The sequence below is a fragment of the Pipistrellus hanaki genome (assembly GCF_964339955.1).
Source record: "Pipistrellus hanaki genome assembly, chromosome: X".
NCBI classification, from domain to species: Eukaryota; Metazoa; Chordata; class Mammalia; order Chiroptera; family Vespertilionidae; genus Pipistrellus; species Pipistrellus hanaki.
The window spans coordinates 21,752,153-21,778,054 of NC_140524.1; the positions used below are offsets into that span (position 1 = coordinate 21,752,153).

Genomic DNA, 25,902 nt, shown 5'->3' on the forward strand with positions numbered 1-25,902 from the left:
AACCCTATGTTCATAGCAGCACAATTCACTATAGCTAAGATTTGGAAACAGCCTAAGTGCCCATCAGCAGATGAGTGGATTAAAAAACAATGGTACATCTACACAATGGAATACTATGCTGCTATAAAAAAGAAGGAATTCTTACCATTTGCAGCACCATGGATGGAATTGGAGAGCATTATGCTAAGTGAAATAAGCCAGTCAGAGAAAGATAGATACCATATGATCTTATTTATGGAATATAATGAACAACATAAACTGATGAACAAAAACATATCCAGAAACAGAGAAGCATGATCAGACCATCAAAGGTAAGGGAGGGTGGGGGTAAGGGGGAGAGATCAACCAAAGGACTTGTATGCATGCATATAAGCCCAACCAATGGACACAGACAACAGGGGGTGAGAGCATGAATGGGGAGGTGGGGGATTAATGGGGGGATGAGAACACATATGTAATACCTTAATCAATAAAGAAATTAGCCGGGACCAGTTTGGCTCAATGGATAGAGCGTCGGCTTGGGGACTGAAGGGTCCCGGGTTCGATTCTGATCAAGGGCATGTACCTTGGTTGCGGGCATATCCCCAGTAGGGGGTGTGCAAGAGGCAGCTGATCAATGACTCTCTCTCATCGATGTTTCTAACTCTCTATCCCTTTCTCTTCCTCTCTGTACAAAATCAATAAAATATATATTTTTAAAAAATAAAGAAATTAAAGATTGGGGGGGAAAAAGAATAGCACAATCCAGAAAAGTGAAGTTTTATTACTCATCCTTTAAGCAGTACACAGGAACAAGTGGAGTGTGGTTGGGGAACATTGACAGCAGGAGCTTCCAGTGTTGTCACATGGTAAGTACCAAGCTCACGGTGGACGCAAGGTTGTCTAATACGTTAGAGAAATTAATGAGTTTGGAGAAATTTGTCATTTTATTAGGAACAATCTGCAGGGAGGTCTTGCCTCTGTTTTAGACCAACCCTTTCCTTTCACCTCTAGTTCATCTAAGATACGGTGTGTTATCTCCATGGGCAGCCCCAAAGGTTCTGTGCTAAAAAAAAAAAAAAAGTTAATTTTCCCAGATGCCACTAACAGTGAAAGAGTTAAAGGAAATTTTATGGAAGTTAGGTTGGCCCCTGTAGAAAGCTTCAAGGTGCTTCCAAGGTCCAAATAAATACGCCAGAGTCCTCACCCTCAGACTTAGGGCAAACAGGAACTCATGGAATTGTGGCTAAGAAATGCTTGGGATACAAAACTTACTCCAGGCCCAACTTCGAATGAGGCAGTTTGCTAACTAACTTCCAATAAGTTAATCCTCGGATTTCTCAGTAATTCAGTTGGAATCACTTTTTTAGAACTGAGGAATCCAAATTTCCAAGTGAAGCTATTTCATTCATCAGGGTCATCCTGAGACCTTCTTGGTTCTCTTCCAGACTTTGAGGATGAGGGGAATGGCCAACCTCAATCCACTACCTTGCCTACCCCATTTTTTTGTTTTGATTTTGGTAAAGGCAGGAGTGAAGTTGATCAGTCTGGTTAAACTTGGGAAGCTTAATGCTGATCCTGGTATCTCTATTCAATTGGAAAAGTAGGACAACCTCATAGAATACCCCACAGTCAGTCTTGGTTTGAAAGACCCTGTTGGTAGAGAGTAAAAGGACTATTATTTCTAAGTAGGAGAGCAATGGTGCAGTGTCAGGTGGGATGAGCTAGCAGGTGGACCTCCATGCTCTCCATCTAATGATTTCATGTACTGGGGATCACTTAACAAATATTAAAACCCCTGCCATAGGGTATAGGTGCCAAGGAAGAGAAGTGTGCAATTTTAGGGAGAATGAAAACTTGTTCCAGACTCAGTGCTCTTTAGTGACAAAAAGAGAAAAAGACCGTGCTGTATTTATACCCTCTGGTTTCACAGAGCAGGTTTGGAAAAAGGAATTCTTTTCTTTAAACTGAAGTTCAGTAAAAGAACAAATCCTTTCTTCTCTCTGGAGACTGGCTTTCTGAAAAACAAGATAAGCATGATGAGGAAGAAGCTGGTTCTGGGGTTTAAATGAATACAGGTTTGAACCTTGACCTCCCCACTGCCTAGCTGTGTGACCTTGGGCAAGTTAACCTAGGCTATCTGAATTCCACTTCCCCCATTTGTTAAATGTGATTGCTAGTGATACCTGCCTCTTAAGATCCTGGAAGGATTAAGTGAGTTAAACACATGTAAGGCCCTTAGAACAGTGCCTGGCATATATGTGCTCAGTAAATGTTAAGCTATTATTTTGTTAAAGAGGCAGTGACTTTATTTGTAGTAAAATAGAATTTGTGGTCACACTGCAGCTTAAGCTTATTGGATAAGACCAAGACTTTTGAAATCAGAAAAAAATTGACTCTGGCACTTATTCACCTTAACTTTGGGTAAGTTACTTAACCTATGTAAATCTCAATTTTTCTGTTAACTGTATAGTAATAGCACTTCTATTACAGGTAGATATTGGTTATTATTTTGCATCACTTCTGTGATTCTTGCCATTCTCCTCATTCCTGATGACCTTTTACTTCATTCTACCTCAATCAGACATTCCTATAGTCACATACTAGACTTTGTCATCATCTATACAGGTGGTACCCTTGTCATTTTAATTTCAAACCTCTGCTCTCCAACCACCACTTCCCATTTCATTGGCTTAGTCTTATTACTGCATTTTTACATACTCTAATCCTCCATTCCATCAATCTCCACTACCCATCACCCTCCATCTGTCTGTTTCCATCTTTGTGCAGCTTAGACACCAGGGACCCTTGTGATAATCACTCACTTGCAATACCCTAAACTCTTTTTCCTCTTTCTTGATTCATCACACTCACTTGCCAAAACCTCAACCCTGACTGAGCCTCACCATTTGCCTTCTCTGTACATTACACTAATGTAATAACACTGGTGAAAATCACACAACCCAGCTAACTATCTATATATATAAATCTTAAGCGACCAAATGACTGAACATCCAAAAGACGTATGGACTGGTCGCTATTATGTGCACTGACCATCAGGGGGCAGACGCTCAATGCAGGAGCTGCCCCCTAGTGGTCAATGCGCTCCAACAGTAGGAGCGCTCCAACAGGAGCCCTGTTCAGATGACCAACAGGCACCAGAAGCAGGGCTCAGGCTGGCCACAGCAGCCTGGAGACTACATTGGAGCGGCAGTGAGCCTACTGAGCGGTGATGATGACAGGTGCAGTGGGGCCAGGATGAGCAGGAGTGGCAGTCAGGAGGAGTAGGCAGTGTTGGACTGCCAGTTTCCACCCAATCCCTGCAGACCATATGGAGGGACCCCACCAGTGCACGAATCCGTGCCCTGGGCCTCTAGTTTCCACATAAAGCTCATGATCTGAGACTTGAGATTAGCACTCAGAAATCCTGCTCATATTTGTCTATTGAAGGCTTGCTTTCCCAGTGCCCAATATCACACATTCTCAATCTCAGCTAATGATCTTGTCCCATATTTGAATGAGAAAATATAAATCATTTGATTAGTACCTTATAACTCCCCACAAAAAAAGCCTCTAAATATATTTGTACCTGTATCCAGGCAATCTTACCAGTTGCTAATTTTCACTATTGTACATATTTTATTTAAGTTGGAATTCTTTTTTATTATTGTAATTTATGATTTTGATCATATTTTGACACTGTGAAAGCAGAGATACCTCTGCTGCTTGCTGTGATCTTAAAGCAAGTCTTTTCACCTGTTTGAAACTCAGTCTTTTCATCTATAAAATAGGAATATCTATTCATTTGTTCAATCCCTATTTACTGAAAATCTAATGTGTAAAGTGCCTAAGATACACTCATATGAGTATCATAAGGTTATTGTGAGGATTGAGCAGGATAATATGTGGGGTATCTGGCTCATAGTCACTACCCATACATGTTGCTATTATTAAACATTTCAAGTTTTCAATAATTTTGAGGCTTATAATTTAAAAATGCATAAATTATTAACAAGTATTTAGGAGACTTTATAATCCTGACTGATTAATTAGAAGCTCAGCAGAGCTTACTCACTTGGGCAGAGACTGATACAAAATTAGACTCAGCTATGCTAAGGCTCTTGAACCAGGCTTAAATCCATCTCCTCACTTGGGCATGTACAATTAATCACTCAGGGTGATTTGTGGCTGGTTTATTGTTACTCTCAAACAAGGGCTTCAAACAAAATAATCTGTACTATATTGGCAGATATATTTGTACCATTTCAATTATCATTGTTTTTGTTGTTTCTAGCATTCACTCATTCCTAAAATATGCATTAACCTCTGTGCCAGGCACTATTGCAGGTGCTGGCTATGTGGATGTGGCAGCATGCCACTCAAAGTCTCTGCCCTCAAGGAACTGACATTCTAATAAGGTCTATATGTTGTCCCCACACTCACCTACTTCACATTAGAATGTAAAGAGCCTGAGATCAGGTGCCACGGTGGTAGCTGTTCCTTTTGTTCCTCTCAAACACAGCATGGAGCACAGCTTTTGGCACACAAGATGCCGTGTGTGTGTGTGTGTGTGTGTGTGTGTGTGTGTGTGTGTGTTTGGTGGCTTACTGTGGCTAATTTACATTAGGATATAAGTTCAAAGTGTTTACATATACACTGAATGGCCAGATTATTATGTTCTCTGAATACATAATAATCTGGTCACTCAGTGTATATCCTATATAATAAAAGGCTAATATGCAAATTGTCCCCTTGACCAGGAGTTTGACCAGCAGGCAGACTGACCAACCACCCATGTCCCCTCCCCCAGGCCAGGCTGGCCAGACCTCACACATGCACAAATGTATGCTACATATAATGAGTGGCCAGATTAGTATGCATTCAGAGATCATAATAATCTGGCAACTCAGTGTATTATCCTATCTAATAAAAGAGAAACATGCAAAGACTGTACCTCTGCTACGACCTACAAGCCAATCAGGAGAAAATATGCAAATTAACCCAAGATGGTGGTTAAGTTACATATCCAGATGCAAAGTGAAGACTGAGGGCAGGTAGAAGGAAGCCAAGTGCTGCAGAAGGGAGAAAAGTTGCAGAGAAGCAAACAAGTGGGGCAGCAGAGACTGGAGGAAAGCAGGCAAGGCAGTGGAGACTAGGGAAGCAGGCGGGGCTGCAGAGAAGGGAGGGAAGCAGGGGGGTGGAATGCTACAGGAAGCCCTATTGCAGGAATCTTCCTGCAACAGGCCTCTAGTCATTTAACATTCACAGAAACACTGAAGTGGGCACTATTTTAATCCTCATTTTACAAAGGAGGCAACTGAGGTATGGAGAGATTAAGAAATGGAACCAACTTCTTGAAATAGTAAGTAATGAAGCCACATTTGAGCCCAGGCCATGAAGATCCTCATGTCGAGGCATGGCCCAAGGAAGGAGGCAAAGCCTCACAGTCTCCAGGTCTGCTCTCAGTCCAGCTGCCGCCATTTATTGCACAGCCCACCCAACCCGCTCCTGCCACAGCTGCTACGGGAGTGCAGGTGGAGATCTCTCCACTGGAGAGGGGCGCACCTTACTAAAGTGTGGTCAGATCTGCCTCGTGCACTACATGGGGATGCTTGAAGATGGAAAGAAATTTGATTCATCCTGGGACAGAAACAAGCCCTTTAAGTTTATGCTAAGCAAGCAGGAGGTGATCTGAGGCTGGGAAGGGATTGCACACATGAGTGTGGATCAGAGAGCCAAACTATGCCTCCCAGACTATGCCTATAGTGCCCCTGGGCACCCAGGCCTCATCCCACCCAATGACACTCTCTCCTTAGACGTGGAATTTATAAAACTGGAATGACAAGAATGGCTACTGCCTGAGATCCCTGTGTTTGGCTGTGCCATGGAGGGATCTGGCGCCCCCAACGCGCACACGGGAATCTGTGTGGAGCTTTTCCTGATGTTCCACTATACTCTGTATAAACATCTGCTCTGACTGAATGTGTTCTGTCACCCAGCTTTGCTCTTCCCCTTTCTCCTAGTATGTGTATTGACCTAAACTACTTGCCATAAACCTCAAGTTACTCTTTATTTTGGGGTGAAGATTCAATTTGTCTTTTGTATCTAGATTTCCAATTACCTATTAATCAAGTATTGAAAGCACAAGTAATGGGTTGACTTTAGACCAGATTGGTGTGGGGGGGTGTGCAAGAATCTTTTTTTTTTAATGAAGTTTATTTCTATTATATATTAAACATTATTGCTGTTGCCCTGCAAAGCCATAGCAGACTTGAAGCATTGTTGAGGGCCAAATTATCTCCAAGTTGAGATATGTCTTTGGATTGAATTAAGAGCCCTACCCAAAACTAAAGTGGGGAGGGGAGAGCCCATGCCTCCTCTGCCCCATCCCACTCTCCCTAAACCCTCTGCCTTTTAAAAGCAAATTGTTTTCACTGTGATGTTGGACATTACAAGTATCCAACCCCAGGCCAGCAGAGACCTCTGAAGCCTTCTTCATGGCCTGGCTTCCCCTCATACCCCCATTCCTGTGGGGGGTTTTCCAATAGATATTCACAACTTTTACAATGTCATAGCTATCCAGATTCCACTCTCTAAATTTTAAGAACTTTAATAGAAAGTTTAAATTGAAGGTGCTGTTTATAGACACTTAAAACCCAATAAAAGTCCAGCCATTATGACAAATCCTTCAGTGTTGTCTTAAGAAAATGATGTTGGTCGTCACAGCTTCAGCATTTCCTGTGTTTTGATGCTCACCTCTTCCTGCTGAGCTCAAAGTTTCCTGTTTTTCCCCCCTCCTCTTACCCCTTTGCTGTCCTGTGTAGTGATTTGGTGAAAGAAATTATTGCTGCCTACTTCCCACCCCCCTCCCCTGCACTATATACGAGTTTCAAGTTTTATTATTGCAATAAAAGTTCTTTACACTGGCTTTTCTAAAAAGAAAGAAAGAAAGAGAGAAAGAAAGAAAGAAAGAAAGAAAGAAAGAAAGAAAGAAAGAAAGAAAGAAAGGAAGGAAGGAAGGAAGGAAGGAAGGAAGGAAGGAAGGAAGGAAGGAAGGAAGGAGAAAAGAAAGAAGGAAAGAAAAAAAGATGCTGACTGTAGAGTTCTGGGGTGGCCCTGTGTTCTTGGCTGAACACTGGACATCTGGGACAGAGTATTTTTCTGGGTCACCTCAGTAGCCTCAGTTAAATGCAGCTCAGATTTCTACAAAAACTCAATAGAGTTGCATCTATGTCCAAATAAGAAAATGGTCAAGAATTTTATAAGATTCCAAGTGCATGGAATCTTTGAGATTCTGATGAAACAAGTTCTAACTATGAAAATACTAAGTAATACAAATGAGAGTCTTTTCAGTTGTTAAAAATCTTGGCTTTTTCACTACAAGCTTCTCAAGTTTGTTCTCAGGACACAGCAGAACCATATACTTACTTCCAAGGCTGGCACTGGCAAGGCTGGCACTGGCAAGGCTGGCACTGGCAGATGCACGATCTGGACGCAAATATTTCCTACCTAGTAAAGAAAAGAAATGATTGAAAATGAAATTCGTAGGGCTGAGTTAGTAAGTGCTCAGTTGTACCCCAGCACCTCCAAATCAGCTGCTCTTCGGTTTATGGACACCTGGCATATTTCTCTTAGATGCTACAAAAACAGAAAAGCATCTGTTTTTAAGGTCTCGTGGGCCTTGTCCCCATCTTCTAGGCAATGTTTCTGTGTAAGGGTCACGAACTTCCTCAACAGATATGGAAGCATCAGTCACTAATTAATATGACTAATGTCAACATTATCAGAAAAGTGCTAAGAGTTTGCAGTAGTAAAGACTGTAGTGACAAATATTTGAGAATGTGCCTGCCTTATAGTTTTGCCTATAGTAGAAACTCACAAAGTATTTGGTGAATTGGATTTAAACTATATAGAGTTATGATTGGGAGGCAATAAATTAAGCCATATGTGTTCTAACCAACTGTTGAAACAGGGCTCTTCTGTGTATATACACAGACATATACACAAACACAATTGGCCTAATCTTCCCTCTGAATATAGTAGAAACAGATTTTTGACAGAGTATATGGTGGGAATTTTCATAGGTTTCCCAATCATGACATTTTTATAACTTACTTTTTAAAAATATTTATATTTTTAATCAAACTCTGGAAATGATGGACTGGTATCTTAATGGGAAATTTTTTCAACATTAGGATAGAACACAAGGTCTGACTTAGGAAGACTATGCTGAACAGACCCTTTGTGTATTATATACTTAGTTCAGAGTAAAGGCAGCTTTTAGTAATTTATTTCAGGCATGGGACACTAGAACCACAGATATGTATGGATTTGGGAACTATAAAAGAAAATTCACCCAGAGTGCAGACTTGGCCCGGTGAAACTATTATAAACTTCTCTACATCATATATATATATATATATATATATATATATATATATATATATATATATATATATATAAAAGATTTAAAAATGTAGAAAAGATTAAAAAATAACATCGTAATATCCAGAGACCACCATTGTCCACCTTTAGGTATATTTCATACTAGGGTTTGTTTGTATTATATATTAGAGGCCTGGTGCATCAATTCATGCATGGATGGGGGCTGGCCTGCCTGCTGGTTGAACTCCTAGTCAAGGGGACAAAAACAGATGCAGAACATATACAAAGGTCTTCATCACAATGTTGATGGCCAGATTATTATGCATTGAGAGATCATAATAATCTGGCCACTCATTGTATAGCTCCAGTATTTCATGTGAAAGACAAATCTTACAGCAAGAGTGGGTTGCTCTTTTGGTGAAAATGTACTCCGGGACCAATTCTTTCCCACATTTTTACAAAGAAAGGAATCTTTTTTTATGGGTCTTTTTCATCTACTAGGCACTAATTAAATATTTGTTGAATGAGTGAGTAAGTGAAGAAGTATTTTAGCTCAGTGGGATGGGTGATGATCAGGGAATAGGACTCCAAGGAAAATCAAGCAGGAGGAGCCAAGTGCACAGGTACTGTCATGGTCTCCAGGAAGCAATAGGATGCTTCTATAGTTGCTTTGAATTTTAATGTGTGGAGCAGATGGCTGGTATATATTGCCCTTGTTTTTGCCTGAGCCTGACATCATTGCAAGTTGCCAACCTGTTTGGAGAATAGAGTTTTAGCTTAGAGTTATTAGCACTGAGTCCTGTTTTTTGTTTGCTTGTTTGTTGTGTGTGTGTGTGTGTGTGTGTGTGTGTGTGTGTGTGTGTGTAAAATATATTTTATTGATTTTTTACAGAGAGGAAGAGAGAGGGATAGAGAGTTAGAAACATCTATCAGCTAGCTCCTGCACACCGCCTATTGGGGATGTGCCCGCAACTAAGGTACATGCCCTTGACTGGAATCAAACCTGGGACCCTTCAGTCTGTAGGCCAATGCTCTATCCACTGAGCCAAACTGGTCAGGGCAGGAGTCCTGTTTTACAAATGTAGGTGGCTCACAGTGAGGTGCATACAGACCCCTACAATTTTAGGCAGCAACCCATCATTTTTCTAGGATAAGTCCAAGTCAACAGAATGGATGAATATTTCAGGTCAAGTCAATCTGACCATCTCTCTATATAAACCTTTATTCATTAAACTGTGAATATCATTGAAGCCTAGTGAAGATATATGGAGCATTTAGGCAGAACATTCTGTCCCTCAGAACCTCCATGTCCAGAGTGACAGCAATTAATCTTGACAACCCACCTCATGCCAACTCACTCTCAACCCCAACCACCAGAGGCAAGCATTTACTTACAGTGAACTGAGCTGGAAGGCAGGTTGAAGGGCAATCCCGTGCTTCTGGCTACCTGGGCGGAGTTGCAATTCTCCCACATGGCAGCTTGCTGAGGATAGGCTACACATCTCTCTTGCTGGAGGAAATTTAGGAGGGACTCATATTTCCCATTAGGCTGGACCTCTGGAACCAGGTGCCCAGCAGAGAAGGCATGAGGATATTCTGGCTCTGGAGAGATTGGGCTTGTTAGGGAGGAGAAATGCCACAGCTCACTAGACTGAACAGAGGGACCCCCAGTCAGGGGCAGTGGGTACTGATCCATAGGCATGGGACCAAACCCATTCGTGATGCAGTTGACGGTGCCATTTGCAAAAGGTACTTCTGGCTGTGGCTTTGTCCACTGAGAAGAGAAACGCCAATGATTTGGAGGCATGTCACTATCTGGGAAGGAAAGATTTAGAAGATATGTTAGGTGTGTATTTATTGTTTGCAAAATGGAAGTAACTTAATTTTTCTGGTTAATACATAATATATTATATTTTTTAATGTGAAGAATTGTAGAAAAGATTAAAAAAACAACTCATAATATTCAAAGACCACCACTGTCCACCTTTAGGTGTATTTCTTACTAGGGTTTGTTTGTATTCATGTATGCATTGTATTATGTTTATTTTTATTTATTGATTTGAGAGAGAGGAGAAAAATTTGAGAGAGAGAGAGAGAGAGAGAGAGAGAGAGAGAGAGAGAGGAAGGGAGGAGAGAAACATCAATTTGTTGACCCACCCATTCATGCATTAATTGGTTGATTCTTATATGGGCCCTGACTAGGGATCGAACTACAACCTTGGCATATTGGGTTGGCATTCTAACTAACTGAGCTACCCAGCCAGGGCTTCATTGTTTTCACATCACATATTGTTTTTTAGGGCTGCTTTCACATCATTAAAATACCACAAATATCCCCCATAGAGATGAATGGTGCCAACATCAGCTTTTTAAATGGCTGCACAGTATTTTATTATTAGGTAGTAACATGACTAGCAAACATTATATTTGTGAGCAAGTCAGTTATTTGCAATTTTGTTATATTAACAACATTGTGATGAACACCTTTGTTATATATATTTCTGCATCCTTGTCCAGCTAGCCCCTCAGGGAAACTTCTAGAAGGATTGTTTGATTAAAGGTGATTTGTGTGTGGTTGTTGCTGATGTTTGGCTTTATTTTATAGCTGATCTTTTAAGTACACAGACTATGAAGTCTTCACAGAACTTTATAAGGGGTGTAACACTTGCCTATGTCCATAACTTACACAAATCTAGGGGTTGAAACCCCGTTTTCAAGAGGAATGTGGGGAATAGGAATGTTGGGAGGTTGGACCAAGTTAGCAAAGCAGATTAGCCAAGTAGGAATCTAAACTGGAGTGATAAGTGATGGAGTAGGGAAATGGTTGTTTGGACCTCTTCCTACATAAGCAAAGCATTCAAGGTCAAGCAGTAACTTAGTTTCTTTTTGCCGACTAACTAATAAGGATAGAGGCACCTTTGGTCTCAGAAACACTAATTCTAATTGTACCTATAAATAGCAGCAGAATATAGATGGGGGGGGTGTGCAGGGAGGAGGTAAGGGCAGAAGGTTGAGTGGGAACCAGGTGGAGGGGAGCTATGGGGGTGGGGGCAAGGAGAAACAATTGTAATAATCTGAACAATAAAGATTTATTTTTTAAAAAAAGATGTCTAGTATAATTCATGACATGGATATTTTCTCTATTCTCAATACCCACTTAAGCAAAAGGGGAAGAGGGAGAAAGTTTTGGCAGATACTTAAAGCTTGGAACCTCTCAACTATCCAAGATAATGAAGGGGACATGGGTGTAGAGACAGAAGAAGATTGGAAAGGTGGAGAGGCTGTCTGGTCTCTTTTCCCTCCACATGTGCCTCTCTCAGCTCTTCTGGGTGTTCAGTTTGCCTGGATTCTGTACAAAAAAAAAAAAAAAAAAACACCTGTGAGGTCTACCCAGTAATATAAAATGCTCCCACCCACCACCAGAGCTTTTCGATGTCATAGAGATAAGAGCAAAAAAGCCCTAACCTATGTGGCACAGACATTCTGCCCAACATTTCACATCAGTTACAATGGTTGGCCTCTTACACTGAAATCAAGGGCAGGGAAACATATAATAATATTTATTCCTGGAGATGGATGCTACTTTCGAAAACTGATATCTGCAGGCCAATAGTAATGCAAGGCACTGTATAGCACAAATAGAGTGATTAAGCTAACTAAGTATAATCATTGTCCGTTCTTTGTATTCAATGAGGGTATCTCATGTCTTAAGAACAAATTAAAAACAATGTATACCCTCTGACAACTGGATAGTCTCCATCTGAACTGGCCTTCCTGATCTCATACATATGACTTAGGCACTGAACGCACTCTCTCAGAAAGGATCTCCCTGTTTTTTATCCTGCTATTGACCGTGACTATGTTCTGTTTATTTTCTTCATAGCATTAATCCTAACCTGTAATTTCTTCATTTCATCATTTACTCACTATTGGCCTTCTCTGTTAGCTAGTAAACTTTGAGGATTGAGATAATTTTTCTTTTGTTCACCATATTCTCTGGACCTTGCACAGTGCCTGGCACTTAGTAGGCCCTGACTATTATTCTAATGAAAGTACACATATGCTTACACACACATGTACCCATTCTCAAACATATGCACACACACACATACTTCCCCATTAAATCTTTCTACACTGACGATAACAGCATGCAAAGAGGTTAAGAGCACAGACTTTGATGTCAGATGTCAGGCAGGCTTGGAGTCTAATCCCAGTTCTGCTCCTTCCAAGCTGTGTGACACTGAGCATGTCCCCTCCCACCTCTGAGCCTCTGGGATTGTTGCGAAATTAAATGAGACAATCCATATAAAGACATGGCACAGTTCCTGGTACATAAGGGGCCCTCAATAGTGATAGCTGCTGCTATTATTGTTAGTCATTATTTTGGTTTATAAACCCAATTTGGGCTCATATTCAGAGGTTTCTTCCCTAGTTTGCAACACTCATGTAATCAACCTAGGAAAAATCAAAATGGTAATGTATGAGGCCTGAGTGTCCTTCTGCCCACAGTGCCAAAAAGAGAAGAGAGGAAAGGACTAAACTAAAAAGCCCGCAGCAGCAGCAGCAGCACTTCAGGGATGATGTGGAGAGTCGAATAAATACTGGCTCTAAAAGAGATTTCAGAAGCCTATGCTCAGTATTTGTCCATTCCCAGGGAAGATTATGTCAGAGATGGGCAGGAATGACTATAAATCTAGAAAAGCTTTTCTTTATTGAGCACTTACTATGGAGCAGACACTTTGCTTAACACTCTGCATACATGGTCTTACGTAGCAACCCAGATAAGAAAATAGAGACTCAGAGAGGTTAAACTAATTTGCCTAAGTTCACACAGTTAGCAAGTGATAAATCTGTATGATTCCAAACCTCATGCTCTTACTGGCTATGCCGCTCCAACATTGCAAAGAGTACTGTGAGATGGGCATTTCCCCACACTACTAGGGTTGGATGGGTGGCAGATGGGCATAACACTTCTGGGGAGCACTTTGTCAGTACATGTCAAAACCCTAAAATTAGTGTGTACTCTTTGACCCAATCATTGCACTGATAGCAATTTATTTTAAGGATATAATCAATGATGCATGTAAAAATTTAGCTACCGTACAATGGTTCAAAGTGACATTTATAATACAGTTAAAGATTGGCAATAACCTAAATGTCTAAAACTTTTAATAGATTTGGTATGTCTGTAAGGAAGATATTCTTGATGTTGTAGTAGAACATATAATGGCATATATATATATATATATATATATATATATATATATATAAAGTTACAACCCATTTTGTGCAAAATAATGTTATGTTGCAAAACTTAGTATTAGTGCACAGATGCACATGTGGTTTTGTGCCTTGATTGCTTCCTGTATTTTCTAAATTCTTCAAAAATCAACACATTATTTTTGTGGTTAGAAAAAGTCATTTTAAAGTAAAAACTTAATAAAACCTCTTGACTTATTGACTCTGGGTCACAATTATGATAAGACCAACACATAAATGCCTGATTCTCTTCCATCCATCCTTGCTTCTTTCCTTCCTTCTCTCTCTCTGTGACTGCCTTTAATACAAATCCTGCTTTGTGATTAAATTGAAATTGAGATACCTCAGAACACACACACACATTTTGCACCATCAAAGTCCAAACTTTGGCCTGCCCAATCTACACACATTGACTCTCTCCTCAATGCCTTCTTTGCATTATATTGTTTGTATTAGCTAAGGTAAAAATAATATCAGAGACAGAGGGACAGCTTTTAAGAGATTGTCCTGTTCTTATGCACCGGGAGTAGAGGTTGGTACTGTTCAGTCCCTCACCATACTTCACAACCACTTCCCTGAGATACCTAGTGTTTTGGTGATTTATCCAGATTTCTTTTCCCAACTGAAAATTGAGATGAAATACAGAACATGTGAAATACAGAAAGTGGCTAAGAGCTCAAAATCTCAAGTCAAACTGATTTGCTTACCAATGACTGCCCCTTTCTAGCTATGGGATCCTGGACAAGTCACTAGACTCTTTGAACCTTAGTTTCTTTACCACGAAATGGACACAGTGAGAGTTAACCAGTAGGTTGGTATGAGGATTCAATGAGATCATCCATGTGACACCCCCTAACAAGAGGTCTCACTCACGGAAAGTATGTGCTCAATAAAGGTTAGCCATTGTAACCAGTATGAGGTATAGTTCTCATGGGCATTATTAACTCTCTTGCCAGGGTGTTGTCAGAGTCTACAAAGGCAGGACAGTGAAGTAGACTGGCTCTGGAGTCTGTCTCAATCACTCACTTGTGAAATGTACTATGTCATTTACCCTCTCTGGGTTGCAGTTTCCTATTCTGTGAGGATATAGAAATCTACTGTAAAGTGGTTTTGTGAAGTACAACACCCATGCAGAAAAACATACAAATATAATGTGTACAGCTGGGGAATTTTCACAAACTGAGCAATAAGCACCCAAATCAAGAAACAGAACATGACCGCCATCCCAGAAGCCCCCCTCATGCCCACATCCAGTCACTAATCCCCATCCCCCAAAGTAACCCATCTTCTATCTTCTAACAACATTAATTCAGTTTGTCCATCTTTGACCTTTATAAACCACTGAAGTGGATTCAGTAATTGTAGCCTGGTGCCTGGCATCCAATAGAAGTTCAATATACATTGGCAGTTTCCTCTCCCTGGCTAAAAAAGAAGACACCAAGTTGACAGTGTTCACAAGGGTCATAAAAAACTAGGATGACTCTGTCTCATAGAGGTATTCATACTAAAAAAGAAACCCAAGATTTATTTCTCACCCTCACTATATCATGGAGCAAGGGAAGGAGGGTTTTGGGACCCTTTTAGGAAGGCTATAAAAGGTCCCTAGGCACTCAGGTGCGCACCATCATCTTCTTAGCAGCCCTCAAGCAATGATGCCAAGCCTGGAGCTGGAATCAGGGGTGCAACAGGAAGAATGTGGGGTGGGATGTGCAGCAGGACTGTGCCTTCCATAATGGTAACTACTGAAGCTTCTTGAGTTATCTATTCTGAAATCATCAATGTCCTTTTTTTAAAGGGAAAAGTATGGCCAGTATAAATTATATTTATGTAAACTTACTTAAACAACAACAACAACAATTTTGATTTGTGAAAAGCAGCCAGGAAATTCTATGGCATTTTCTAGCCACAGAGATCTATGTTTGGGATTTGCATATTTGGCTTGACAGAGCACCCTTAGAATGTAGGCCAGTCAGTGCTGGGAGCCTGTGAATGGAAGCTTGTTCTAGGCATGGCTCAGGATCTCAGAGGATGCTAATGGGCAGTCAGGAATGGCCACCTTACAGATTTCTTATTCTTTTTGAAGCTACAGGTATCTCATATAACATCAACAGTGAGAACCACGTGGCCCTCTTCTGAGGCAGAGCTTATGAGAACCATGACTCCTAGCTGCAATAAGAGAAGCCTTGACTGGCTTTCTCCTTCCTTTGCACAACTAGCTGTACAAACATTTGCCTAGTACACACTACACTCTATGAGGGACATCTTCACAGACAAAGGATCTGAGATTCACTTCAGGGAAAATGCAACAACCAAGAAGTTAGGTGGAGATGAAAACTGCCTCTCTGTTTGGCTTGGGAAGGCTGGCTTGGGCAACCAATGGCCATGAGCCAGAGCTTTAGTGGACCAGGGCTTTATGGAATAGAGTGAAGTCAAAATACACGAGAAACAGTACAGCTGCCACACAGCAGAAGCCCCAGGACAACTTGGAGACTTACAGCAGGGCCTGCTGCTCTGTGATTCTAATGTTTTGAACACAGGCACTCATATCCACTCTAGACAATCAAAAACACATGTCTAGCTTTGGTGCCACCACCACTAACTAACACCTGCATGACACTTATTATATGCCATTTGACATGAATTATCTTATTGACTCTTAGAGTTAAATAATACTCAATTTTAGAGATAAGGAAACTGAGGCACAGAGAGATGAAGTGATGTACATGAGATCACATTGTTAATAAATGTTGAAGCTAGCTTGGCCCCAGACTGCCTAGTACTAAAGCTGTATACCACATGATACTCCCTCTCTATAGTGATTCTATCTGTGGCAGACACGAATACCCTGTGATCCAAATCACAATCTCATTAATCCAAGCAATACTTCTTGAGCACCTTTCATGTGTCAGGCAGGCATTGGGCTAGGTCATTGGAAAGTAGCAGTTAGCAGGTTGAGTCCCTGCTGCCATGAAATTTAGAGTATAGGATGTGGGGAGAGATAAGATGCACATAAATATATAATACTAGAGGCCCAATGCATGAAGATTCATGCAAGAATGGGCCTTCCTTCCCCTGGCTGCCGGCACCACCTTTGCTCCAGCCTGGAGCTGCCTTTCTGCCTTCTCTCTGGCTCAGAGCTGGCCTCTGGGCACCTGTGTATGCAAATTAATCCACCCTATTTGTTGGGTTAATTTGCATATTCACTCTTGATTAGCTGGTAGGCATCATGAAGGTATGGTCATTTTGCATACTTCTCTTTTATTAGTGTAGATGCCTGATGGTGACAAATGCTAAAAAGGTAAGGCACAGGGTTTGGGGTTCTATTTTGTAATAGATTGTTCAGAGAAGGATTGCATGATGAGAAGACATTCGGATGGAAACTTGAATGAAGAAAGGATAAATCATGTAGTTTTATGGAGAAGGAGCATTTCAGGAGAGGGGAGAGAAGTTGCAAAGGGTTTGAGGCAGGATTGTACTTGGCATATTCTACAAATAACAAGGAAGATAGACCAGAGTGAATAAGAAGGGAAGTGGCAGGATATGAGATCAGAAAAATAATGGGCCCAGATGAGGTAGGGCCCCATTAAAAACTTTGGATTTGATTTCAAGTGAGATGGGAAGCTGTTGGAGGGTTTTGAACAGGAGAGTGCTATGATATGGTTTTTACTTAATGGTATATTCTGTTTTCTATCATGAGAATAGACTGAAGGAGAGCAAGGGCAGAGGCTACTGCAAAAATCCAGGGGAGAGATGATTGCTTCTTGGACCAAGGCGATAGCAGTGAAGATGGGGTGAAGTAGAAAGACCTTGGAGATATTTTGAAGGTAGAACTTACAGAATTTTTTTAATAATTGGATATGGGATGTGAGATAAAGAGAGAAGTTAAACAGGACTCCAGTTAATTAGAAAGATGCAGCTACCATTTACTGAGATGGAGGGACTATGAATGAAGCAGATTAAGAAGATTAAGAGTTCAGCTTGGGACTTTTTTTGTGTGTGTGTATTGTTGGTTTTTTTGAGATTTCTATTAGATGCATAAAGTGAAAGTATCAAGTAGGCAGCTAAATAAGTGGGTCTGAAATCCATCTTTGACTGGAGATATACATTTGAAATTTATTAGCATACAGATGGCATTTAAAACCAAGAGAAGAAAGAGATCCCGTAGGGAATGGATGTAGAGAGAGAATTTGTCTGAGACCTGAGTCCTGGAGCATCAAACATTTAGAAGTTGAAGAGAAAAGAACATCCAGCAAAGGAGATTGAGGAGTAGTAAACAGGGAAGTAAGAGGAAAATGAGGAGTATGATTTTATAGAATCCAAGTGAAGGAGGTATTTCCAAAAGGAGGGAGTAATAAACTGCAGCAAATGTTGTTCATAGGTCAAATAAGATGAGGATAGAGGACTATTGGAGTTGGAAAGTGGAGGTCACTGGCTCACGTTGATAAAAGTAATTTCAAGGAGTGATGAGGATGACACTTGAGGAGTGGATTCTAGAGAGCAGGAGAGGAGAGGAAGAGGACAGAGTGTGCATGGACACTACTTTTGAGTCTTACTACAAAATGAAGCACAGAAATGGATCAATAGGCTAAGAATTGGTTTTATCTCAGGTTGGGTTTTACCAGGCAAGCAGGATAAAGGAAGTGAGGAACTATGGATGGATGGTACTTACAAAGGAATGACTGTAATGAATTCAAGCCAATGTATTTAGACCTAAATCAAAGAATCAAAATTAGTAATACCTTCTCTGTGCATAAAGAGCCTGGGGTTTTGTCCCTTCTTTGGAGCCAGATAGATGAATCCCAGTTTCCACCTAGCAATTCCCCAAATGACTCAAGATCAAGCATTCCCTCTCCTACTCTGAAGTACTCAGCACACTCTTGAACATCACCTCTTCACCTCTTCATCTACCTCCTTGCTCCCATTTTAACAAGATCTATAGCATTTCATTTATTATATGCTATTACCACTTCACCTTCCATATGTTTACTTAATTGACAAGAGTCTCTAAGAAAATCACATCTCCTGAGTGGAAAATAAATTTCTTTTAAAAAAAATATATTTTATTTATTTTTTTACAGAGAGGAAGGGAGAGGGATAGAGAGCTAGAAACATCAATGAGAGAGAAACATCGGCCACCTGCCTCCTGCAAACTCCTATTGGGTATGTGCCCTCAACTAATGTACATGTCCTTGACAACAATTGAACCCTGGACCTTTCAGTCCGCAGACAGACGCTCTACCACTGAGCCAAACTGGTTTCGGCGGAAAATAAATTTCTTAAAGAAAAGTAAATTCTGTAAATGTTAGTAAATACATCAGATGTATACCAACACCTTGTTCAAACCCAAAGAACAAAGCCAGAGTGATGGCATCTAAAAACAGAGGAACTCTTTCTATGGGAGCCGAGGCCCTGCATGTCTGCTTTGCACAAAATGTTCAATTTTGAGGCATGTACATTTTCCAGTGGAAGCAAGGCATTCAGTGTGTGTTCAGCAACTGCAATGAAGAGCTCTTAAATCAATCAGACTTGTCCTGGCTGGCGTAGCTCAGTTGGTTGAGCATCATCCCATGCACCGAAAGGTCACAGGTCATAGGGCCAGATGTTTTTCTCTCTCTCCCTCTTTCTTCCTCTCTCTCTAAAAATCTATAAAAACAGATTTTTAAAAAAATCAATCAGACCCTGGTCTATTTGCACATTTCAAAAAGGTGGTAAAGAGCCCTATCAAATCACATCCATCTGGCAAGGTGACTTCTCCATTAAGCATAGCAGGTAAAGTGTCTTGGGCCCATGAATACTTTTAGGAGCCCATGAAAATAAATATTTTAATTGCTTTTAAAATTGGAAGAAAAAATAAATATAATTATAATGGATATATAAAATGAATGCAGCCTGGATTATATCTGTTTTTATGCCATTTTAGGACAAAATGTCCTTTTTCATATCTTTATGGAGGAATGGGCCTATGAAGCAAAGTGTCTAGGGTCCATAAAAGCCATACTGCAGGCATTGCCAGCTTATTTATGGCTTTCTCCAAACTTATATATTTTGATGAACACATTTTTACATAGCTCTTGAAATAATTGTTTTGAGATATAAGAATGTATATTTCAAAATAATTACTAAATAGTTAATGCAATAGCCACCCCTGATACTGCTAAGGGTGCAAAGAGGGTTGTGGTAAGGCTCCATCTACCTCTCTCTGGCCCCATCAGATCAGCCACAATTAGTAGAGAGGAATTTGGGTGTAGTTATATGGGACATGATTTTTTATATCATGAATATTTTGGTCTCCCTGCCCCTGTGAGGCCAGTAGTAGTAGTAGTAGTAGTAATATAATGATAATAATAATAATACTGATAAAGGTAATAATAGCAAACAGGTATGGTGCTCTTATTGTATACTGAGTAGTTAATCCAGTCAGCATTTGGCACAATTGAGAAAAAAATGAAATAGGTGAACTAATTTAATTAAACAGTGTCCATTATCATATTAAACTTCTAAGAAAAGGATGCAAACATCTTTCTGACAATGTGGCTTGTCTTCAACAAATATAATATATGTCTATGTGCATTAAAAGAATCAGAGAACTATCTTTCAGTGATAGCCTTGATTGGAAATTCCAGCCTCTTTCCCCACAACACGCTCACCGTTCTTCAGGATCACATCTCCATTCTGGCTCACGGGGCTCAATTCCTGGGGGCTCTTGACATTGCTCAGAGCTCTGGAGAAGTGTTCATCCACTACACTGCCGATGTCCCCTTGAAAATAGGTGAAAATGACACACCGAGAATTCCACTCAGTCTTTATAGGCTTCTGCAATGGGGTGGCACACATACTTGTTTCTTCCATTGTGACACAGGTGATAGCTGCAGATCAAATATGAAATATTACTGGGACAATTTTTCCAAGTGGCTTGGCTATAGTATGGATGAGCAGCAGGCTCAGGAGACAAGCAATTAGCTCTTACCAAGTAAAAGTTCAACCATGCTGTGCTGCTCTGAGGACCAGCTGAGGAGCCTGATCTGATCAGTGTTTAGGCAACAACTCAAGAGGCCCTTTCTTACAAATTAGAAGAATTTTCTGGCAACATGACTAGAAGAGCATTAGGAAATTAAAGAAAAATAATAATAATAAGGCCAAATCATAAGGTTACTTGCTTTCTGGGGAGGTGCCTTCCTTCTCCCAGAGTTCTATTGTAGTTCTAGTACATGATCCCCCTGTAAAAAGGGGGTGAGGTTCCTTGTCTAAGCAATCCAGTGTGTATTGACAATTTCAATTGTCATAGTCATAGTAAGCATTGCTTTCCATCTTGACCACTTCCATGCAAGAGAATAAAACACATCAAATTCTCCCACTCCCCCTTAAAAATCTATGTATGATAGTGGTCTTCACCCACCCACCCCATCCCAATCTTAGAAACTAGCATTTACAACTAGCATTACTACTCCAGTCATAAGGCCTCCATAGAGATATATTCTGAACCAAATGCAAATCTCAAAAAACACACACACAGACATACACATTTCTTGCAAATGTGAAAGATTGTCAGCTCTGCTCACTACCATATCCTCTGCACCTAGATCAGAGCCTGAAATAGAGCAGATGTTCATTACTGTTTACAGAATTGTCTTAAGCGTGGCCTCTATCCTTGTATTCTACCTTGAACTTCCTGAGGGCAGAAGCTATCCTTTTGTACCCAGTCCAATAAATGGCACACAACAGGCAATCAAGTCATGCTGTGGCCTTCCTTTAACTGGTGAAGTAGCCCATTGATTGCTTCTTTACCATTGGCCACCCCTGTGCTCAGACTAAAGATCCCTTTAATACATTCATTCTGGTGAATATAATAAAATGAGGGGAGTTGAATAGTACTTTCTACAAGATCTTTTAGGATGGGACTTTTTCTTACTCATTTCTTTAACCCTAACACCTAGCACAATATAGGTATTCCTTAAACAATGGCTGAATAGCTGAATGCCATTACATGCAGAGACAGCACAATGCAAGGAAATAATATCAATTAGAGGAGTCAATCTGGGGTTGACTTTTGGGAAATCACATGATTTCTTCTTGGGTAAAATGAAGAGATTGTAATATTTGGATTCTTCAGACTATTCTTTTATGGTTTTGCTAGAAGTGTTAACAGAGTATGATGGGGACATTGGGAAGGAATCTGGCAGTTAGCAGGAGATGCTTTCTAAAGAATTCTCCTTTCAGAATCACTGTAGCCCCAATCATAACTGGACTATATTGTCTACAGAAGCCTTTGATTGAGTACATCAATCTGTTCCCCCTGGTTGATGGACATACCAAGTATAATCAGACACTATTGAAATATGTATCCATTATATCATTATTTCAAAAAACATGTGAACAACTGCTTTGAAAAAATGTTTGGTAGTTTTGTTTTGTTTTTTATAAAAAGTTAAACATATCCATACCACATGACCCAGCAATCCCACTTCTAGGTACATATAACCAAAAGAAGTGCAAATATATGCCCACACAAAGACTTGTACATGAATGTTCATAGCAACTTTATTTAAATTGCCCCAGCCCTGGCTGGCTTGGCTCAGTGGATAAAGCGTCAGCCTGGTCCCAGGTTTGATTCCCAGTCAAGAGTACATGCCTGGGTTGCTGGCTCGATCCCCAGTAGGGATTGTGCAGGAGGCAGTCTATCAATGATTCTCTCTCATCATTGATGTTTCTCTCTTTCTCTCCTTCTCCTTTCCTCTCTGAAATCAAGAAAATATTTTTTTAAATAGCCCCAAAGTGAAAACAACCCAGTCTCTGTCACCAGGAGAACAAATAAACTAGCAGTGGCATTTTCACACAATTGAATGTTATTCAACAATAAAAAAAGCAAATCCACACATCATGGAATAATCACAAAAACATGTTGAGTGAAATAAAGTTGAACACAAAGAAACACATTATATGATTCCACTTACATGGAATAGGCACAATCTCTAGTTATAGAGGTCAGAAAAGTGATTGCTTGTAAGGTAGAGATTGGGAAACGACAGGAGGAAACTCTCATGGGTGCTGGGAAGGTTCTACATCTTGTCGAGGGTGAAAATTATACATGGGTGTATACATTCGTCAAAAATCATCAGATTGAGCACTTAAGATTTGTGAATTTTGCTATAGAGAAATTATTCCTCAATGACAAAGCAAATGATATATTCACATGCCCAGAGTTGTAGAAATGAAGCAAAGGTATTATCTTCGAGCACATCATGAGATAAGTCAGACAAAGACAAGTACTGCATGTTATCACTTAGATGTGAACTTTTAAAAAGCCAAACTTGTAAAAACAGAAAATAAGATGTTGGTGATCAGAGAATAGGAACAGATGTTGTTTGAGAGTATAAATCTACAAGTTGTATATAAGCCCTTGAGATCTAGTGTACAATACAATGAATATAGACAACAATGCTGTATTATCATAATCAAAACTGCTAGATACTAGAGCTTAATTATTCTAACTACTAAAAAAGATAATTATATAACAGGAGAAGTGTTAATGTGGTTACCATGGTAATCATATTATAATACATAAATTTACCAAATTAACATGTTGTACACCATAAAGTCACATAATATAATGTCAACTTTATTTCAAAAAATAAAGCAAAGGTGTTATGAATTAAAAAGTAATTATAAATGTGGAGGCAGCACTTTTTCTAAAGCTACAGTTTACAGAATACCCACTTTGTGACAGAAACAGACATATTTCCTCCAAACTTTACAACCCTCATAGTTGGTATCATTATCCCCATTTTATAGATGAGCAAATGGGGGCTTAGAGAATGTGAATAAGCTGCCCAGCCACACAGCTAGGTGGTGGCAGAGCTGGATGTAAACCCAGGTAGCTTCAATGTCTGTCCATTGTCCCTTAGTGTCTACCTGGTGGAACGAATAACCCTTTGCCCTCTGTGGGCCTCAGTTTCCCCATCTACCAAATGTGAGGACATGGCCTCTAATTTCTAGAGGACTTTGAGCTAGGACCTTAACCTAGCCATCGGGTTTCTTTTACAGAATGAGGGCAGAACATTCATGAACCCCCTCGGGGCTTCTTTTTGAAGCCTCTCCCTTCAAGAGCCGCTTAGCACCTTTGTAAGACTCTTAATCTCCGAACTGCCGGTGGCCATGGCTCCAGGCTAAGGCTTGACACAGCTTGCTTCCTATCTTTGCCAAGTCTCCCTGAAACCACTAGAGAAACTGCTAGCTAGACCTTTGGGACCTCAAGGCTCTAAAGCATGTCCTCTCCTCTCCTTGGGAAGAGACCACAGGCTACCTGGCCACAGGCAGGAAAGGGTAGAGATAGAGAAAATCAGAGTCAGCATTTCAGCCTCATCATCTTGAAGGGCTCAGACCCTAGAACTGAGGATCTTAAGTAAACCACAAGTACACCTCTGTCCCTCTGTTCCTCCCCCAAAACACTGACATGCTTTCAAAGAAATGCCATGAGTGACTTTTCTCTATCCAGCTCACAAACAGTTGTCTGGGGTGTACTTGGGTCTCAATGGACAGGATCTGTATTCTAGAGATGTTGAAATTCAGAGAACTGCTACGTGACTTATCTTTGGAAGATCTGCATCTCACTGCACCTTTGGAGAAACTCGAGTAGTTTCGTTCTCCACTGAGCCTTCTGTGAGGGATCTCTATTAGTGAGTGAATTGGTCGGGATGGGTCTTGCTTAGAAATTGATGCTGCGAAGCGGGAACTGAGGGGATATCAGTGAAGCAGGAGAAAGGATGGGGGCTTTCCTAGAGAAGATGTTTCTGTGTAAGTACCGGCTTGTAGTAAAAATCCTCTTGCAAATAAAGCCCCAAGGCCAAACTCTGATAGCTATGCAGTGAGAAGAGCAAAGTTACAAAAGTACACCGAGCTTACAATTTCCCCAGCACACAAAATACAGTGTTTAAATAGATCTCAAAAATATTGCCCAATCCTCTGCACAAATATTTTAACATGGAATCCCCATACCAGCTGTTTGGCCCCTCTACCACAGTCCGCGTGCACAGACACATTTACCCCCCTTCTGCAAACTGGTACCCAGCACCCGGAGGGGAAGGGTGGAGTGAGGCGTCAGAGACTGTCACAAGGATCACTTGGAATAAAAGCCCCAAAGGGGCTAGATTGTATCTCTCTGAGCAAAGCATATGATGCTCATGGCTCCCTACCCTCCTAGCCCTGGGTCCATTACTTTCCATTTGAATTTCCATCACTCCCCAGCTTCTCCTACCTTAATTCCAGACCATGAGCTGAGCCAGAGCAAGATGCAGATGTGGAACTATGGCTGGTCAAAAGTGCGTTTTGATGCCTGGCGCCTTTTATAGTAACTCAGCGCTTGCGGAAGCAGGGGCTGGGGATTTTGTACCCTCCCCTTGCTGCTCTCTGCCACTCTAGTAGGGCTATAAAAGGCATTTCCTGCTAGCTATCTATTAAGAATGCAGAAAATGCACTCCAACAAGTCAATCGGGTTGGGCACCTGCAGGAATGAGGAAAATAGGTAGCTCTTTTTTATTTCTTTCTTTTGCATTAAAAAAAAGCACTTAGCAACATTGTCTCTTAAAGTAGGCAGCCAATTGTTTGCCAGGAAACCACACACAGAGTCAATAACGTCTGAAGCATCAGTAGGGGGGCTTTGGATCAAACTGATGTCATTTTGAGTCTCAGAAATTGAGAGAGTCCGTTTAATTTATCACTATTTTCTCCCTCTTTCCCTCTGCTAAGAGAAGAGCCCAGACCCCCGGGATTCTAAAGATTTGTCACAGGTTTCAATGGGCCCAAGAGGAAGTCATTACTTTGCTGAACCTGCATAGATAAAGCAGTTCAGGGACTCCAGCTGGAAGTTTGGAGCAGGGGGTCCCAATACTCATTTTGAAAAATCCTTAATATTACTTCAGGAAGTGGCACCATCATTCAGGCTCCAAACCCTGAAGTTACGCTTTGCTCCTCTCATTCTCTGTTTCAACAATATTAATTTAACAAATGTTCATTAAATACCTGTGTGCCAGGCACTATTTTGGGAGTTCTGTTCTAGAGTGATCAAAACAGACCACATCTCTGCCTTCATGTAATAAATACAGACACGGTACATGTTTGTATGTACATATACATATGTATATTAAATGTATATGTGGGGTGGCAATAAGTATTACAAAGAGAAATTAACCAGGAAAATTCAGAATGTAGGGGTGAGGTGATAACTTATATAGGGTGGTCAAGGACTTTTTGATAAGAAGAAATTTGAGCAGAACCCTGAGGCAG

At 40.6% G+C, this 25,902-nt stretch overlaps 1 protein-coding gene and 1 pseudogene across 2 annotated transcripts; one reads left to right on the top strand and one right to left on the bottom strand.

The window, feature by feature from the left end:
- Window positions 1–744: 744 nt before the first annotated feature.
- Window positions 745–24,986, bottom strand: VGLL1 (vestigial like family member 1). The gene is made up of 5 exons (XM_084870245.1): window positions 24,875–24,986; window positions 20,271–20,489; window positions 9,760–10,179; window positions 7,408–7,488; window positions 745–1,997 (listed from the first exon to the last, which is right to left on the bottom strand). The coding sequence occupies exons 2-5, from the start codon at window positions 20,470–20,472 to the stop codon at window positions 1,954–1,956; spliced, it is 747 nt and encodes a 248-aa protein (XP_084726371.1). The 5' UTR covers window positions 20,473–20,489; window positions 24,875–24,986; the 3' UTR covers window positions 745–1,953.
- LOC311614768 (peptidyl-prolyl cis-trans isomerase FKBP1A-like) lies at window positions 5,543–5,821 on the top strand (annotated as a pseudogene). The gene has a single exon. The product of its transcript is annotated as a peptidyl-prolyl cis-trans isomerase FKBP1A-like (transcript).
- Window positions 24,987–25,902: the final 916 nt, after the last annotated feature.

Excerpts from the sequence above, each read along its gene's own strand:
- VGLL1 (XM_084870245.1), bottom strand. The coding sequence starts at position 20,472 with ATGGAAGAAACAAGTATGTGTGCCACCCCATTGCAGAAGCCTATAAAG. Across the intron at positions 10,180-20,270 it reads AGATGTGATCCTGAAGAACG|ATAGTGACATGCCTCCAAAT; the intron begins GTGAGCGTGTTG and ends TTTCCTTCCCAG. Across the intron at positions 7,489-9,759 it reads GCCTTCCAGCTCAGTTCACT|GTAGGAAATATTTGCGTCCA; the intron begins GTAAGTAAATGC and ends TTTCTTTACTAG.